The sequence below is a fragment of the Lycium ferocissimum genome, chromosome 7 (assembly GCF_029784015.1).
Source record: "Lycium ferocissimum isolate CSIRO_LF1 chromosome 7, AGI_CSIRO_Lferr_CH_V1, whole genome shotgun sequence".
Classification (NCBI taxonomy): domain Eukaryota; kingdom Viridiplantae; phylum Streptophyta; class Magnoliopsida; order Solanales; family Solanaceae; genus Lycium; species Lycium ferocissimum.
Window position 1 is genome coordinate 45,480,000 of NC_081348.1, and position 18,102 is coordinate 45,498,101.

The following is an 18,102-nucleotide window of genomic DNA, read 5'->3' on the forward strand; positions in this document are numbered from 1 at the left end:
GGTATAAAATATAAAGTATTAACTATTAAGTGCATTAGAGTTAGACTATTAGTCATTAGTGATATATACCCAATTCGGTTTGTTCGGTCTGTTCGGTTTATAAATGAACCCAATCGTTTTCAAACTGAGAAAACATAATATTTGACAATTGAATTTGTAAATCGAAATCGAATTGTATTATCCCAATTGCTTTGAATCGGTTTGGAAATTCGGGTTGAACCTATTTGTGCACAGACCCAGTTCAAATTCGAATAAGTCTAACTAATGATATTTACGTATCCCCTATTCAATTGAAAAAAAAAATTCTCAAACCAAACTCTTCAAAAAAAAAAAAAAAAGACAAATAGGTACTAAAATCAGAATTGTTGCTTTATCATAAGTTACTTATATATGGTCCATTTGGAATGTACTTATTTATTTATTTTGTACATATTGGAAGGTACTTATAAGGCCCCGTTTGTCCATAAAAATAAAAATAAAAATAAAATCACTTTTTTTCAAAACCAAACTGTGTTTTCAGAAAAAAAATATGACAAATATAGGTACTGAAAAAAATCAGAAGTTTTTGAGTTTTTAATTTCTTGTATTCATAAGTTACTTATATATGGTCCATTTGGAATGAAAAATAAAAAAAATAAAAATTCCGAAATAAAATAAATAATTCTTATGGCTAAACACTTATTTAATGTTTTGAGAAAAGGAGAGAGAGAACTTTGCATGGCATTGATATTTGTAAGGTGTATGATGATCATCATCATATAATGTCATGTGACACATCATGAAGGATACGTCTTTCCTACTAGGCTGCCACTACTACTACGTTATTATCGTACTACATACAACGTGGGACAATGGATGGGCTCATCGATATTTAGCTTAGCAGAGTAGTAGTGGTTCATCATTGTCATCATCTTTTTTTATTGGGTTAATGCCTATGTGCCCCCTAAATTTGTCCTTTTTTTTTATATTTTGATATCTCAACTAAGTGTTGTTCATATTGAACACCTGAAATTGTTATCAATTATATCTATCAAACTACTCAAATCTGATTTTTATTAGAAGCAGAAATTAAATTGGGGAAATGAAGGTGGAGTAATATTTTAGACATATGGTAAGCTATTCTTTAGGTCATGGATGTGTCGGTTCTGCTCTTCCATTACCAGCTTAATTAAGAGTTACTTTTTTTCTCCTCTCAATTGTTGCTAATCTTAACTAAAAGAAGATATAATTAAACTAGAATATATATTAGCATGTTGCTACATTGAAGATGAAATACTATGAAAGTCGGATTGTGTTTTGATAAACACATTTGAGGACAAGTTTAGGGGTTCAATAGGAACAATACTTAGTTGAGGTGCCAAAATGAAAAAAAGGAGCAAGTTTAGGGGGCCGCATATGCATTAAGCATTTTTTATTTTTCACCCGATGTCCTCGTAAATTGAATTCAGATTTGTGCCGGAAAATCTCATATTGGGAGGTAAAATGCTTTTAAAGAAAGGCGATTCTGTACTCAGAAAAAGTCAAATTCGAGACTTTTAATTAAAAATGAAACAATATTTAACACTTCACAACAACTCTCGTTTGCCATCGTTGTCATCACCACCTTCACACAAAATAAAAGGCAAAAACAAAGATGTCCTATTAAATTGACACTATTATCTATTGTGTTTGAATCAGAAAATATAAATAAAATATATTTTGGATGGTAAAATTTATTGTATATCTTTAGGGGTCAAAATTATGGATTATAATCGAAATAAGTCCTTAATTCTTGGGATTATAATCCGGGAGATGGGATAAAATAATTTATCCCAAGGATATATAGTGGGATTATTTTAAATTTTTATCTATAAAAGGGATAAATTTATCCGGATAAATTTATACCTTGTATCAAACATGGTACAAAAAAATTAGAGCCGGATAAGAAGGTATAAGGTGGGATTATTTTATATCATCTTTTTTTTATAAAATAATCCCTTTGGTACAAGTGATAAATTGTATAAATTTATCCCGGATTATTTTATACCTTATACCAAAAGTTGTTTTATCGGAGGTATAAATTTATCCGAGATAAATTTATACATCCTATCAAACACCTTATAATTAACCATGCACCAAACGACCACTTAGAGAATTAATCTAATTCCCTCACAATATTTGAGTAAAGAATTATTTCCTCTCATAATAGAAGGAAATTAACTTGTTGGAATAGAGATACTTAAATTCCAACACACTTGTTGGCCGTCAATATCGCAACAAATCATACGAATAGATGAAAAAAATGTATGAGGCAAGACCTTTGTATCTATAGAAAATGAACAAGTGTTTCTTTATGGAAAAAGGGCGGAATAAAATGACAAAAGATTTATTTGTTCCAAAGATCAATCAATCGTATCAGGTCATTTCATTACGAGAGGAATTGCCTTCTTTACACTCTTTAAGCTAGTGTAGAAGTATTTTTCTAGTTATGCCAACAAAACTCTTCTCTTTCCTCCAAATTGGCACCAACATTTAGATATACCTTTTAGATTGGCACCAACACATTAACTCTGGTAGGAAACAAAGAGTTTGACACGAGCATGGTTTCATGGACGGTAAAAGCTTACCTGTATCGAATGTTTATACTAGATTAATTCAACTTATTATAGTTACTGATTTAATAAAGTGAAAATATGAATTAATTAATCATGATTAAGTATTAGAAGTATAAATACAAACACATTTATGAATCTATTGCTTTGGTGTAAAGTGTCAGACGGACGTTAAGATTTTAAAATTTGGTATGAAATATAGGATTGTGTTTACCTAGTATTTGATGATTGTATTAACTAATATCAATTAAAAAAAGTTACAAAATCACATCTTGAATAACTTTTTTTAGAGGTATTAAATAAATTTTACTCAAACTTAATGTAACTTTCAATTTTTCAAGAAAATAATATTTTCAATAAAAAGGAAATATTAGGCGTTCCAAAAGTAGATTAGGACGTAAATGTCCAAATTAAGATTAATAAAAAAGCTTGATTCTTTCCTAGGCCGACATAATTATTCTCCTGCCGACCTGCCCCTATTCAAGGCTGACCAAATTTCATTTAATTTACAGTCAATGTTATAATTACTAAACAGAAATCTCAATTATTAACGTTAGTGACTGTTACTTTCATGATGTATGATATCTCGTCTTTTCTGTTTTTATTTTTAGTTTGTTTTTAGAAATTTTTAATTTTTTTTTGAGGATGTTAATAAACTTTTTTTTCAGGATGACAATGAATAACGAGAGTTGAATTCATAAAGTTTGTTTCAATATAACGATTTTATTTTGAGGTGCTTGGTTGTATGCCATCTCGATATTTATGATTTTAATTAAGTCTAATTAGCTCAACCAGAAAAAGATTAATTAACTTAAATGCTTACATTAATGAGTGCATTGAATTGGGCAATTTGCACGATTTCCCTTCTTTAGGGGTGGTCTTTAATTTTTGCCCCTCAAATTATCACTCTTTAATTTTTACTCTTCGTCTAAAATACACCGATATTGCTGATAATTGATTGAGACAAAAGTGTAAATGCACGAGCATTACAATTGAATTCATTAACAACAACTTTGAGTGGAGTCTGCTGTACGGTGATGAGTCATTTATTAAAATGGAGAGGTACACTTAGCCTTATGGTTAGTAGGCACAAGCAAAAGGTTGCAAGTACAAGAAAGGTGGGTGTCAATGCCATAGCCTATATAGGCTGTAATTTACAGAGTGTCAATTGCCTTCAAAACTTTCCTTATGTTTCTGTCTACTTGGCCTCTCATTCTTTATTACTATTCCACTTTTTTTGCGCCGTAGGCAATGGGGCAAACACCCATGCTTGATTTTCTTAGTAGATGTTTGTGTATATAAATTTTAAGAAAGAATAATATTCGACAAAAAGCTAAAAAGTTATGTTTGGTGGGCGGAGTTACCCTACATCTCTTTATCGGAAAATTACATTATATAGATAGATAGGCATGTATATCAGTGTTGACACCCCTTTAATACAAACTAAAGATTTAGTGCAGTGATTAAGGGGTTGCAGAAATTCTCTAAGGTCGTGTGTTTGAACCTGGGCCGCGACATATTTATATTTTTTGATACTCCTTAATATGAATACTGGCTCCACCACAATATTTCATACTAAAAAAAAGGCAAATCATTGAAAAATGGTCAAAATTTTGTTTTCAAACTTGAAACTCAGTTTTACTAAGAATACCAAAAAATTTATCGAATGTATACCCAAACACAGTTTTGATTTGTTTTTTTTTTTTTTTCCCCTCTTCTTCTTAAAAAAGGAGAAAGAACAGTACAAGCAGGCCCTTAATTACTTACTGAATTTGGTTTGCATCTCAATTAAAGAATCCACTAAAATAGCCATTCATTTTTATGCTCTAAAAAATAATGCGGAAGCTGTTAATAGACCTATGTCTTTGTCATTATAAGCAGTGATTACAATAGAAGAGTTCATTTTACCACAGAAAAAAAGAAGAAAAGAATGAAAAGAGAACTCACCCTTATATTTGGGGTCATGAAAGTTTATAGGAACTCATAAATTAATACTCCATCTGCTCATTTTTACATGTTCTCTATATTAAAAATAAATGTCAGTTTTATTTGTTTAGTTTCAAAAATTAAAAGATAATATACCATTCCATACTAGTTTTATCCTTATTACTCCCTCCGTTTAATTTATGCGAACTTATTTCCTTATTAGTCCGTGCTAAAAAGAATGCCCTCTTTCTATATTTGAAAACAATTTAACCTTATGCAATGATTTATAGTTACACAAAATATATGTGACTAATTTAACACCAAAAGTTTAAACTCTTTTCTTTTTTCTTAAACTTCATGCCCAGTTAAATGGGTTCACATAAATTAAAACAGAGTGTGTATTAATTATTGGGTTGGAACCTTCAATTAATTGTTAGTGACTGCATAACTTTTTAAGTATCTTTGATTGATTTCAATCATTAAATGACTTAGTAATAATTGATGGTGATATAAGAAAATCGTCATTCAGATGTAGTCTTTATGAGTCATTCGAATTAATACACGACAAGAAAATAGTAGGGGCGGATTTAAGTATATAAGAGAAGTGGGTGCCATATAGTGATATAGCCCTATATAAGACTCCACCTTACAGAGTGTCAATTGCCTTCAAAACTTTCCTTATGGAAGTTTGAGCCAAGTCCATGTCTTGGCCACTTACTCTTCATTATTGCACTTTTTTTGCGCCGTAGACATTGTGGCAAAAACCCATGCTTGATTTTCTCAATTTGGTTTGCATCTCCATTAAAGAATCCCCTTAAATAGCCATTTATGTTACTTATCACTCTCTAAAATAATGCGGCAGCCGTTTATAGACCTATACCCTGTCATTATGAGCATTAAGCAGTGATTACAATATGAGCATTTTTTTAACCACAAAAAGGAATGAATAAAAAGTGGATTCACCGGTTTCTTTGAGGTTATATAATTAAGTTATAGGAACTCAGGAATGAGTTTAATTTTAAGACGGATAAATGAAGAATAATCTGTTTGGCCAGGCATTTGGAAGTCAAAATTATTATTTTAGAAAATTGAGGTACTTACTAAAGCTTTCATATTGATTTTTTGAAAGTAAACCTTTAATAAAAAAAATATAAAAAAGTAAGTATTTTTAACTAGTAGCAAAAGGAGTTTTTCAAAAGCTAAGAAAATTTATTTTCCCAAATACACTTTTGTAACTTGACCAAGCATTGCTAGTCTCCCAAATTACTTTTTAAATATGTATGTTTCGAAATAAACAAATTTCGTAAGCTTAGTCAAAAAAGCAATCTATAAGTAGCCTTTTGGAGTAGCAAATAAATCCACCACTTTAACTTTTGTCATCTCCCTTCTGTGGAATAATTGAATCACATCTTAAGATCTCATTAACCCTACACGAATCATCTTAAACGAATCATACAAGAATATTCTGAATAAGCCATGAGCTCCTTACTTTTCCGATTGCATTATTAATCATAGTCATAAAGTATTTGGAGTACTAGTTTGTTCAGTTTGCCTTTTTACCAATGAAATGAAACAGATACCATTACTAGCAGACATTGCTCATCCTAATTTAGTACACCACAAAAAAGAGTTAATCAACTTCAAATGCAAGACAAATGGCTTCAACTGAACCTTAGAGAGTCGTTCACTAAATTAACATACAAAATTTGAAACAAAAGAAATTCTACAAGTTCAGAACTAAGCCACAACTAGCAGTGGAAAGGCCATCTTAAAAGCTACTAACAATCATTATCTAATTTTAGAACATTTGAACGATATTTAGAACCTAATTACACATATTAGAATTAATACTACTAGAGCAATAGTTATCACCATCCCCTCTCTTTATCTACAAGTTTCAGCTTTAATTTCTCTAATGCTATCTTAATCTTCCAGCAAAAAGAGTTCTGATTATTTTCCATTCTCATCATCACATAACACTGCAAGCATTTGGATTCTCATCACTAAAGAGCTGAGGGGCATGAACTGATACGGGGTACGGGTTTTGAAACTGGTCACCCGGATAAACCGGTCCAACAGGTCCAACTGACCCAACCGGCCCGTACATATACGGGTATGGATACCCGAATTGGACTTGTTGCTGCATCATCTGCATCCCATTACCTACATTACCACGCATTATCATCTCTCCACCACCAAACCCGCCATCGCCTACTACCTCATCCTGCAGCTTCCCTTTCCCTTCGCCACCTCCTTCCCCGCCCTTTCCTTTGCCTTTGCCTTTGCCTCCACCACCACCTTTTCCGGTTTCACCACCACCGTCACCACCGCCTTTCTCTTTCTTATCCCCGCCTTCCTTCTTTTGTGGCACAATTTCAACTTCCTTCTTCAAATGCTTCTTCAATGTCTCAGCCAACTCCTTCATGTCAATTGACCCTGTCACAGTGACCAAATCCTTTTGCCTGTCTATTTTCATCTCCTTGTACCCTGCACAATCAACCACCGGACGTCAATTTTCCATTATTTAATTTACAAAATATATTTATACTCCCTCTGTCACATTTATATCAAACAAGGAATCTTTGACCGCGATTTATTTGTTAACCTTTAAATATTCTAAATGTGTAAATTATTTTTTTCAAAAAAACTTAAAGATTGTATGTCCGAATTTATGATCCAAATAAAATAGTTTGACTCTCGAAATCCAAACTATGTCATATAAATTGTGACACAGGGAGTACTAAAAAAACTTGCAGCAAAATATAGTAAGGATTTTAGATAGTTCAAATCTAACCTTTGAATTTGGTAACCATTTTTTGAATCTTCTGGATACATCCTTGACAATGAAGATGCACCTTCAGCACAGCCGTGGTAATAGGAGGCTGTATAACAAATTGCGAAATTAGTCAGAAATTAAAAATGTCTTGAGCACGAATTAAATGAATAATAAACCACAGAATATTCAGTAATAATTGACTCACTTATCAGTTTGACTAATTGTTAACAAATTGTGAAATTAATCAGAAATAAAACATGGATAATTTTAATAATATACAATCCAGCATAAAATATTACATCCATGAAAGCATATTTTTAATTTACATCCGCATAGCCAACTTTTTTTTTGGAACGGTTTATACACACGATATACACTATTATACAACATTATACACTTAATATAGACAATGTATATACCTTGTATAAAAGGGCCAACAACAACAACAACAACAACATACCTAAACTGAATCCCACAGTGGGAGTACGGGGAGGGTTAATACGTCACCTTCCCCCACCCAGAAGGTAGGATTAAGCTTCCGAAAAGCACTTTACTAAAAGAAAGCAAGGGAAAAAAGTCAGATACCGACAAACAAATCAAAGTAGTGCGAAAATGAGAAATAACAAGAGTAAAGAAATCATGATAAAACAGCATGAAGAGACAAGACCCAACACATAAAAGCAGGTAAAAGGGCCATTTTGGGTAAATATTTTCTCCAAATAGAGTGCTATTTTCCCAATTAAAATCCTTAAGTACGAATTACATTAAATGAATAATAAGCCTTAAGAATATTCAGTAATTAATCACTTGTCAGTTTGACTAATCATGCGCTAGTAACTGATAAACGTGAGTGGCACGTAATTATTTGAAAATTGAAATTTAGAGATTTTTAATTTCAAATGATGAATAGTAGTGATGTGAAATGGGGGAACAGTTAACTGACTGGCAATAAAATGCGCTAATACAGGAAGAAACCGCTAACATACGCATGTAACAATTTGGTGCACATGATTTGTGCCGCTTATTCCGGAGACAAATGAATCAGAAAAATGAATATACTGGGAATTGAAAAGAAGGAACAATTGAAGATGAATGAGACACTAGAAAAAGCTAAAATGCGCCAGGTGCGTAAATAGGACAAAAGAGAATCAGAATAACAATGGAAGTATGAAACAGAAATGAAAACGACGAGCAAAAGGACGCAATAACAGAGTAGTGCTGCATAGAAAGAACAGTTAGTCAGTACTTCCTTTTGTCCCAATTTATGTTAAACACAATTGAAATTTTGAGATTCAAACTTCTAAAAATTCGGATATAGAAGGTTTAAGTTTTTTGATTTATAATTTTTTATAGTATATGTTTAAAAACTACTCTCTCCGACCCAAAATAAATGCAAAGAAATAGTTGGCATGTGTTTCGAATTATGCCCGTAGCATCAAAGAAATAGTGAATTCTAAAAAAAAATAGTGGTAGTTTAGTGATATCCACATTATATACATTATATTTATTGATTTCTTAATGAGTGTAATTTTTACTAGGGTGACACTTACTTTGAGAAGGAGGGAGTAGTTTAAATCACAATAACTAATGACTTAAAACGTATTTAAAAGACATAAAGAGATTTTGGTCAAAGAAAAATTTGGCTGACTCTTGAAATTCTAAGATAAATTCTGATAGAGAAAGTAGATTGTGGCTAATTTTTGCTATTTTGCAGCACTTTTTAAATAAATTAAAAGCACCTAAAATAAGCTCAATCCAAACAGGCTCTTAGTCAGTAATTTTACAGTACCTCTTTCTCTTTAGTCTTTTTGTCTTCTCCTTTGTTTTCCTTTTTTGAATCATTTTCCTTGTTGTTCTGTTTCTTCTTCTCTTCTCCTCCACCACCACCACCACCGCCACCACTACCGTCTTTTCCCTTGCCGTCCTTGCCGTCCTTTTTCGGTATCGGCGAGACAAGTTCAACATGCTTGTGTGTTTTCTGTTCAACTTTCTCCCTCAACATCACTGGATCAACTTTTCCAATTACTGTCAACTTCTTCGAATCCGCATCACACATAACTTTCTCCACACCTTTTAAAATTTAAGAAAACAGTACACAAATTAGTAAAATATGCAATCAACAACAACAAAAATTATGAAAACATACACAGTAACAACATACAATCAATTCTGAGCAATTGAAAAGCACAAAGGCACATAACTTTCTCCATACCTTTATAAATTTAAGAAAACAGTACACAAATAAGTAAAAATATATAACCAACAACAACAATATATCCAGTGTATCAATTATGAAAACAAAGGAAGTAACAATATACACTCAATTTCTCATAAATTGAAAAGCACAAATGAATATAACTTTCTCCACACCTTTTCACAAAACACAAAATACACACATAATTAAAAAATATAGTGAGAGAAAACAAGTCAACATCAATTCTGAGAAATTGAAAAAAGCAAAAATGCAGTAATTATTTTGACTCAGACTCTGAAGAACAAGCAGCAATTAATACTCACAACTGTCAATTTTTCTTTCAATTAAAGCAAAATACAGAAACATTGAAACAGAGCACTAACAAAAAGAAGAGCAACAACAATAACAAACCACAATGTGTAATTAATTTATTGATAATCCAACAAAATACGCCATCAAAGTATACATTCATAACTTTAAAGAACAATAACAAACATAATTTTTAATTATTTTTATAATCCAACAGAATACACCATTAAAGTCATGAAACTCTTAGTTTTTTATTTCTTTTTAATAAAAAAAGGACTTATATTAACCAATACCCAATAACTTTTAGTAAACCTTCAAAACTTCGAAGAACAATGACAATAACAAACACAATTCTTAATTTTTTTTTTCATTTTTTTTTGTTTGTGATAATCAAACACAAGGATTTATATTAATCAATATGCCATCATAGTCATGAAAATCTTCATTTTTGATTTTTTTTTAAAAAAAATAAAAAATGAATTTATCTGAACCAATACATAAAACTATACCTTCAAAACATTCAATGAATAATAACAATAACAAACACAATTTTTAATCATTGTTTTTTGGTAATCAAACGGAATATGGCAATATAATATACCTTCAAACTTTCGAATTGCTTTAACAACTTTAGTAACACAGCCTTCTACATATATACCTTCAAAACATATATTTCCTCCTTCCTTTTTCTGCACTACTTCTCCACTGTTTTTCTTCTCTCCTCCTTCATTATTCTTCTTACTCTTCTTCTACAAATAACCAAAAAAAAAAAAAAAACCGCAAATGTTAACAAAATTAGCTATAGAATTTGAAAATTTAGCTTCAAATATCTGTTTGGCAAATGAAATTTGATTAGATTGTGTAGATTTGTCTTCAAATATATGCTTGGCCATGAAATTTGATCAGATTCTAAACAATGAGTCAGTTTTGGAAGAAATTTCAATTCCACTCACAAAATTTTAGTAATTTTTTTCAAATAAAATGCATATCCAAAAATTTGGCCATGAAATTTTATCAGATTTTGAGAATTTATCTTTGAAATATTTTCAAGTTGTAAGAAAAGTAACTCAGACTAGAGTAGTTTATAGGAGAAATTTCACTTCCTATCAGAAAACTTCAAATTTTTTCCAAGTAAAATGCATGACCAAACAGAGCTTTAAAAACTCAAATTTTCAGTTAAAAATCTATGAAAAAGTCACTGGAAAATAAAATACTGTACGAAATAACTAACAAAAACGCTATAGATAGAATAAACTTTTTTTTTTTTTTTGGGTTACCTCGCCCATTTGTGATGATATTTTGAGAACACTCTAGAAACTATTAAAAATGAAATTTGAGAATACTGTGGTAGTGAATTCAATTTTTTTTCCAAGTAAAATGCAAAAACTCAAATTTTCAAATTTCAACTTCAAAATTTATGGTTAAAAGTCACTGGAAAACAAAACACTATAGAAATAATCAATTTTTTGTTGTTCTTACCTCGCCCATTTTGTGATGATATTTTGAGAACACTCTAGAAAACTCTAAAAGGAATGAAATTTGGTTAAAACTGAAAGAGAGAGTGTGTGAATTTATATAGTGGGTATAGGGCAGTTGTGACTCTTATGTGTATGTGCGAGAGAAGTGGAGAGTGGACCGTGTGGTACAGTGAGCTGTCATGGGAATGTGTGTGACATGTCATGATGTTGTAAGTATACATGCATGTTATGTTATCATCATGATACTACATAAGAGAAAAGACATCATTTAACCCCTGAACTTGACACAAAAATTCAGTTTGGAAACTAAACTTAACTTTTATTTATTTACCCCCCCTTAACAACTTACGTTTTAATTATTTTCCCCTCTAGTGGCCCGGACGGTTGAGGGCCGGGTAGTGTTAGACAACCTAATTGATTCACGTCATTTTTTAAAAAGTCATAGATTTAACTTGTCCCGTTGCCGAAACGTTAACAATCCGAACCCCCGAATATAAGATAAACGTGCCATTTATGCCCTGCACACGCGGGCTCATGCTATAAACAGAGCGTGAGAGACCAATTTTTTTTCTTTTTTTGAATTTTTAATCATTAAAAATTAATTTTAACAAAAACTCTGTTTTAAAATCTATTTAAATAATTAAAAAAATTGAAAAACCCAACCCATCCTCTCCGATAGCCCACTTACTCTTCGCCGCCGTCACGCTTTTTTTTTTAAATTTTTAATCATTAAAAATTAATTTTAACAAAACGCTATTTAAATAGAAAAATCAAAGGAATATGGCAGACGGGGTTGGTTTTTTAATTTTTTTAATTATTTAAATAGATTTTAAAAATAGAGTTTTTGTTAAAATTAATTTTTAATGATTAAAAATTTTAAAAAGAAAGCTGGCGGCGGTGAGGTGGTCATCGAGAGGATGGGTTGGGTTTTTCAATTTTTTTTTAATTATTTAAATAGATTTTAAAATAGAGTTTTTGTTAAAATTAATTTTTAATGATTAAAAATTAAAAATAAAAAAAAAAAAGCAGGTGAGCACAATGATGGGTTGGGTTTTTCAATTTTTTTAATTATTTAAATAGATTTTAAAAAGTTTTTGTTAAAATTAATTGTTTTTGTTGACATGGCTTATTTTAAAATAAAAAAAAGGTAACATGATATGGCTCCATGTCATTGGTCTATTTTTTCATGTCGGCAAGTGAGCTTCACGCGTGTGCCACTGAGGGTTCAGACATTTTATCTTTCAGATCATTTTCTTCTCAGATGGAAAATCAGGACAAGTTCAGGGGTCCATCTATGACTTTGGCCTTTTTTAATTCCCCAACTTATTTTTACCCGTCCCCATATAAAAACCCGACCCAGCCCCAATTAACCTGACCCACCCCCAATTAAACCGACCCATCCCAAACAAAACACCCAACCACGGTTCCAATCGACACTTTTTCCCCTTCGACTACACAACCAAACCTCCACAAACCGATCATTGCAAAGTTAAAATCTGAAAATATACGTAAATCTTGTCGTTTCTGAGTGATATTGAAGATTAGTTAGCCACAAAGGTACACGATTCTTGTTGTTCTCGTTATGGTTTGTCTAGATTTCGATTTCATTTCTTGCAAAAAATTAATCTTTAACTTCGTTTTCTCGAATCTTGTAATTTTTCATTTGTTTTCAATTTTAGGTTTTGTGGAAGAAAATGAACGTGTTTGTGACTTTCGAGGACGAGGTAATTTTAGAAAAACCCTCGTATTTATGTTGGAGGTAGTGTGACGCTTATTTTGATGTTGATCTTGATAAATTCTCTTATTTTGAGCTTGTTTACTATGTTAAAGAAATCGGTTATAATGTTTCATCTTGTTCGTATATATTAGACCACTTAAATGTCGATTTGTAGTAGAAGTTAAAAGTGATAATGACATTCGGTATTGACCTCAATTAAAAAACGGAGATATTGTTGTAATTTTTGTGACTCATCTTGTTGAGGAACCTATTGGGTCCCCCCCGCTCTTCCACCTATTACCCCCTGTGGGGCAGTGATAACCCCAAAAGATATAAATGAAAAAGTAGGGGAAGAGGATAGTCAAACATTGGGGGCAGAAAATTGAAGTAATTGATGAACCCTTGGGTGGGCCTTTTAACTAAAACGATGATGATTCCGACTTAGAAAGTGAGAGTGAATATGAGAGTCCGACAATGAAATTTGAAGAAGAAGAATTTTTGATGTTCTAAGGAAAGATGGGTTGCTCTAAAATCAAAAAGAAGAAAGAAAAGAGTTGAAGAGATCCGAAGGATAAATTTGTGTACAAAGGGGTGTAGATATATTTGATGAATATTTATCTAGGAGTAAGAGTACATTTGGAGGAAAATTGGGTGGGGATGAGCCATTTTATGACTCAAATGAACTCGTTAGCTTTGAAAAGAGATCCGATGATGAAGATGACGAAGGGTGGTGAAAAGCCTACCAAAAAGTCGAGCGAGACCAAAAAGAAATAGAAATAGGGTTATTTTTTATCCTAAGTGTAAAAAAATAGTTTGGGAGCTGTCTTGCATTTGAAAGTGCTAAAATTTTAGGAAAATTACTAGGTACTTAAGAAATGTGTAGTTGGATAAATACGTCAATGAACCAACAAAAGCTTCGTCCATGGTTATTGTTTGCCGCTTACGATTCTAGAACAAATGATTTTGTTGGAAGAATTATAATCCTGTTCACAAGTGCAATGGCACAACAAAGAACAAGTTGGTAAATTCTTTGTATTTTGTACAAGGATAGAATTATTTCGAACCCGGCATTAGAATTTTTAAGCTTCAAAATTTGGTAAGAAGGAACTGTATATTACGTGGCAAGGAAATGAAGCATTGTTTTGCAACAAATCATAGTTCAAAAGAATTTTGGATTACAAGATGAGCTTTAAGGACTAATACGTGTGGTTAGGGCAGAGGAAGAAACTTTTGCAGGTGGAATTGCCCTCTTTATATATTTGTTTTGATGCCACGGGTTAAGGCATTCAAGGCCGGTCAGAGGTGTTATACCTCGCATTTTGCGCGTATGCTAAAATTCTAAAGAGAGAATGGTGGGAATTAAGGTATCCATTGGATTCTACCATGTGATGTTTAAGGAAATATTTGCGGAGATATTAAGGAAGGTTAAGGGCAAATTGGAATCTTGCAAATTAGTCCCGCGAATTTTCAAAATGATCCATCGCCAATGTTGAAAATTAAATGGAAATCAAGCCCAGGTGGCCGGCCATGTATGGCTTGGCCCAACCCATGGTTAAGTCATGTGACAACCATGTGACAACTAAATAATTATATTAAGAGAGCAAGAGTTCAAGAAAATTCAAGAAACTTTGAACAAGAAAACAAGACCAAAAAAAAAAAGAGAAAAGAGAGAGTTCTCAACCATAGGGATTTTATCCTCAAAAATCTTGCTCCTAAAATTGTTCTCTTGCTATTTTCCTACTAAATTAAGCCTCCTTTACAACTTGGTGTAATTGGTTTGGAAGATTAAGCCTTGGTTTTGTTGCTTGGACAACTTAAGGAAGTTGGAAGAAGCTGAAGTGTAAGGTAAGAATTCATCCTTTCTTTTCATGTTATGAAAGTTTGTGTGTGTTGTGTTGCATGTAAAGGAGTAGAAAATATGGAAATTTGGAAGGTAGTAAAGTTGGTGTATGGGAGCATATGGCCGAATACATGTAGTTAGATTATATTAAATTTTATGTTGTATTATGGTTGTGGTTATGAATTTGTATTGGAAATGAAAGTCTAACAAAAATGGAATGAAGTTGGAAAAAATTGCATGTGGCCGTGAGAGGTATAGGTGATGAATCAATGGTAAATTTATTTTGTTTAATATGTTAGTTGCGTTGTTGTGCTCCTTATAGCGTAAATAAAGGTTTAAGATGCGAGTTTGCATTAGAATTGCATATGCGTTATTATGGCAAAGTATGTGTGTTAACATAGTTGTGATGTAATTATGGAAATGTATGGTTTAAATGCTAGTTGTGATTGTGGTTGATGAATTTGAGAGATGATCATGTGTTATGAATATGTTCGTCGAAGAATGGAAGTTTCGGACGAGTTATGGTTTCGGTGGAAAGTTTGCATATTTTGCAAGTAATATGATAAATTATATGTAATGCCTCCTAATGATGTTAGAATAATCTTGATGGTTAATGATGATGAAAATATTGATGTTGGCTTGGAAATGTGAAGTTAGTTTGAAAGTTGCCGCTTTGTGTAAAACAAAGACTCTTTATGTTCATAAGCAATTCTAGTTGATGATTGATGTTTGTATGGTTGTTGTTGACAGAGTTGAATTCTCGGGGCGTCATAATTATAGGGAGGTGCTGCCGGAATTTTGTTAGACAAGAATAGTTTAAAATGAATGCCTAAAGCCTTATGGTTAACTTATGGCGAACTTGACCATTTATAGGTTTCGTTAAAAGAGAATTGAGTTTTGGAGAACGTTAAAGGCGTAAAAGGTATGTAAAGCTTTCCTATCTCTTTCTTGGCATGATCTAAGTGTACTAGGATCGGATTTGCGCCTTGGAAAGTGTTCTGCTCTTCGGAATCCGCGTTTGAAAATGCCCCTTTTTCGTTCAATAGAATTGAATCCTCCAAGTATGTTTTGATGAAAAGTTTAGGTATATGTTCACACCTTGCCTAAAAAAAATTATGAACCGCCCCTAGGACCTATATAGATGATTCCATACGCCTAATATACATGATTCAAGCCCATCGCCTCGGTTGTCCCGAGGTGGACCCGCTTAAATTCCGATTTTACCCCTTTATGTTCATGATTGGTTTTGAGCGCTTTTTTTAAGAAAACGTTTTAACTACTATTTTAACTACTAAATGAAAATTATTTTAAATATTTCCTTAAGTCTTATAAACTATTTTTGGGATATGGAAACGATCATAGAACGGTTATTTCTCCGTAATTCATTATGACATCCGATATCCACTTAATATGATTCCGTCCGGTTCCATTGCTTGATTGGTTATTCGCTATGCTTCATCGAGTCTCTCGGAAACCTATATGGTATTTTATTGCATTCGCTTCTCACTACTCCACTCGTGGATGCCTCAATGTTTCCCACACCGAGCCCGGCCGGGATATGTTCTCAAGCGTACTTCCGCATTGTTCGCCGTGCTCCGGTGTGAGGGGGCAGGTATTATACGTACGGGTTGTGGTGTATGTTGTGCCATGTACGCTTTGTTATGATTATGTTCGATATGGCCATCCGTTATGTTATGATCCGTTATGCTTGTGGCGCCGGCGTCGGGGGCGACCACACGACCGCCGAGTCCCTAACGGGGCCGCTTTGCATATGTTTTTCGCATACACTATTTACGATTTCTCGACATGTATTTTGATCACATACGCATTTTGTTCATTCTCCGCACATTCGTTCCGATTTTGATTTTGTTTATTACCGTCTCGCTTTACATATTCGACATTTTCCGTATCGACCCCCTTCCTTCGGGGGCCGTGTTTCATGCCCACGAGTACGTACACGCGCTTTGCGATCCGCCCGCCTAGGTCATCTATCGCCCGCGCTCGCTCCTTTGTTCGAGCTTAACGTACCTTTTTTTCTCGATACGTATGTACATTCAGATTCGGGGTACGACGGGGCCCCGTCCCGTCATATGTTTATGTTTTCGGTCTGTAGAGAGGTACGTAGACATGTATAGTGGGTTCGTATATGTTTTGTAAGTTCGTGTATGTTGGGGGATTGTATGTGTACTTTCAGGAGCCCCGATCGGCCTTCGTGCGTCATACTCGCTTCGTGCGCCCATCCGATAATACCTTTAATTATTATATATGTTTATTTTGCTATTACGCTTATGTGGGGTAAGGGTACGTATGAGTGTCCAACTCGGGCACGAGTCACGGCCTACGGGGTTGGGTCGTGACAGTAGGAGAGCAATTGGGTTGGATGGGTGTTTTTTAAAAGATGTTAGTAAAGTACAATTTTTCGTTTTGTAAGTGACGGGAACAACAGATGCTACCACCGGCTCGGGCGCGTGGTTGAAATTGAGAATACTTTTACTTGGAGATGGTTTGTCAACATTCTAAGGCATGATCTTGAGCTTGGAGATGGGACCGATTTGACAACTCTTTCGTATATGCAAAAGGTAATGTATTCTTGGTTATTGATTTCTCGAATTTTTTCATTCTCTTTAACTTGGATCGTCACCTAATATTTTTTTATATGTTATTGTTCCGGATATAGCCTTAAGGATCCGTTGCCAAATGCGGTAACAAAGAATGTGTGCAAGACATGTGCTTGCCAATTTTTCCAAAAAATGTGTTAAGTCCACATATGAGCAGGAGTTGCAAAAAAATTTGGATTATATGGAGAAGTTAGGTGATGGAATAAATGGATATTTGTTGTATTACAACATAAATAGGTGGTTCAAGCTCTACTTTAAATACCTTAGCTGTTGTGATAGTGTTGACAATAACATGGCCGAGAGTTTTAATTCCTGGATTTTGGAGCCAAGGCACAAGACTAATATCACAATGCTTGAGGAAATTAGAGTCAAAATGATGAGAAGGGTAGGACAACTAAGAGAGTTTTCCGAGACTTGGATAACAAACATCGGCCAACGGCTTTGAAGGTATTGCGAAGAGAACACATCAAAGTAAAAAGTTTTGAATGGAATGGTGAATATGGCTTTGAGGTCTCAAGTTCGGGGTAATAAATTCATAGTAACCGAGCAACAATACTTGCACTTGTAGAACTTGGATGCCGACAGTATTCCCCGTCGTCATGCCATATCTGCATTTCATTTCAGAAAATTGGAACCTATTGACTATGTTGCAC

At 33.2% G+C, this 18,102-nt stretch overlaps 1 protein-coding gene across 3 annotated transcripts in view; it reads right to left on the reverse strand.

The window, feature by feature from the left end:
• Positions 1-6,177: 6,177 nt before the first annotated feature.
• The window catches only part of LOC132065347 (heavy metal-associated isoprenylated plant protein 3-like), a 36,014-nt gene continuing 24,089 nt past the window's right edge, over positions 6,178-18,102 (reverse strand). Inside the window, exons 1-4 of one of the 3 annotated variants that reach the window (XM_059458688.1) lie at positions 10,398-10,454; positions 9,083-9,363; positions 7,312-7,399; positions 6,178-7,004 (exon numbers count right to left, since the gene is read on the reverse strand). In XM_059458688.1, the coding sequence (XP_059314671.1) occupies positions 6,487-7,004; positions 7,312-7,399; positions 9,083-9,349 (873 nt within the window). In that variant the 5' untranslated portion in view covers positions 9,350-9,363; positions 10,398-10,454 and the 3' untranslated portion in view covers positions 6,178-6,486. Of the gene's footprint in view, positions 7,005-7,311; positions 7,400-9,082; positions 9,364-10,108; positions 10,157-10,397; positions 10,455-18,102 lie in introns of those variants that run through there. The other 2 variants (XM_059458689.1, XM_059458687.1) reach the window with 2 other exon arrangements.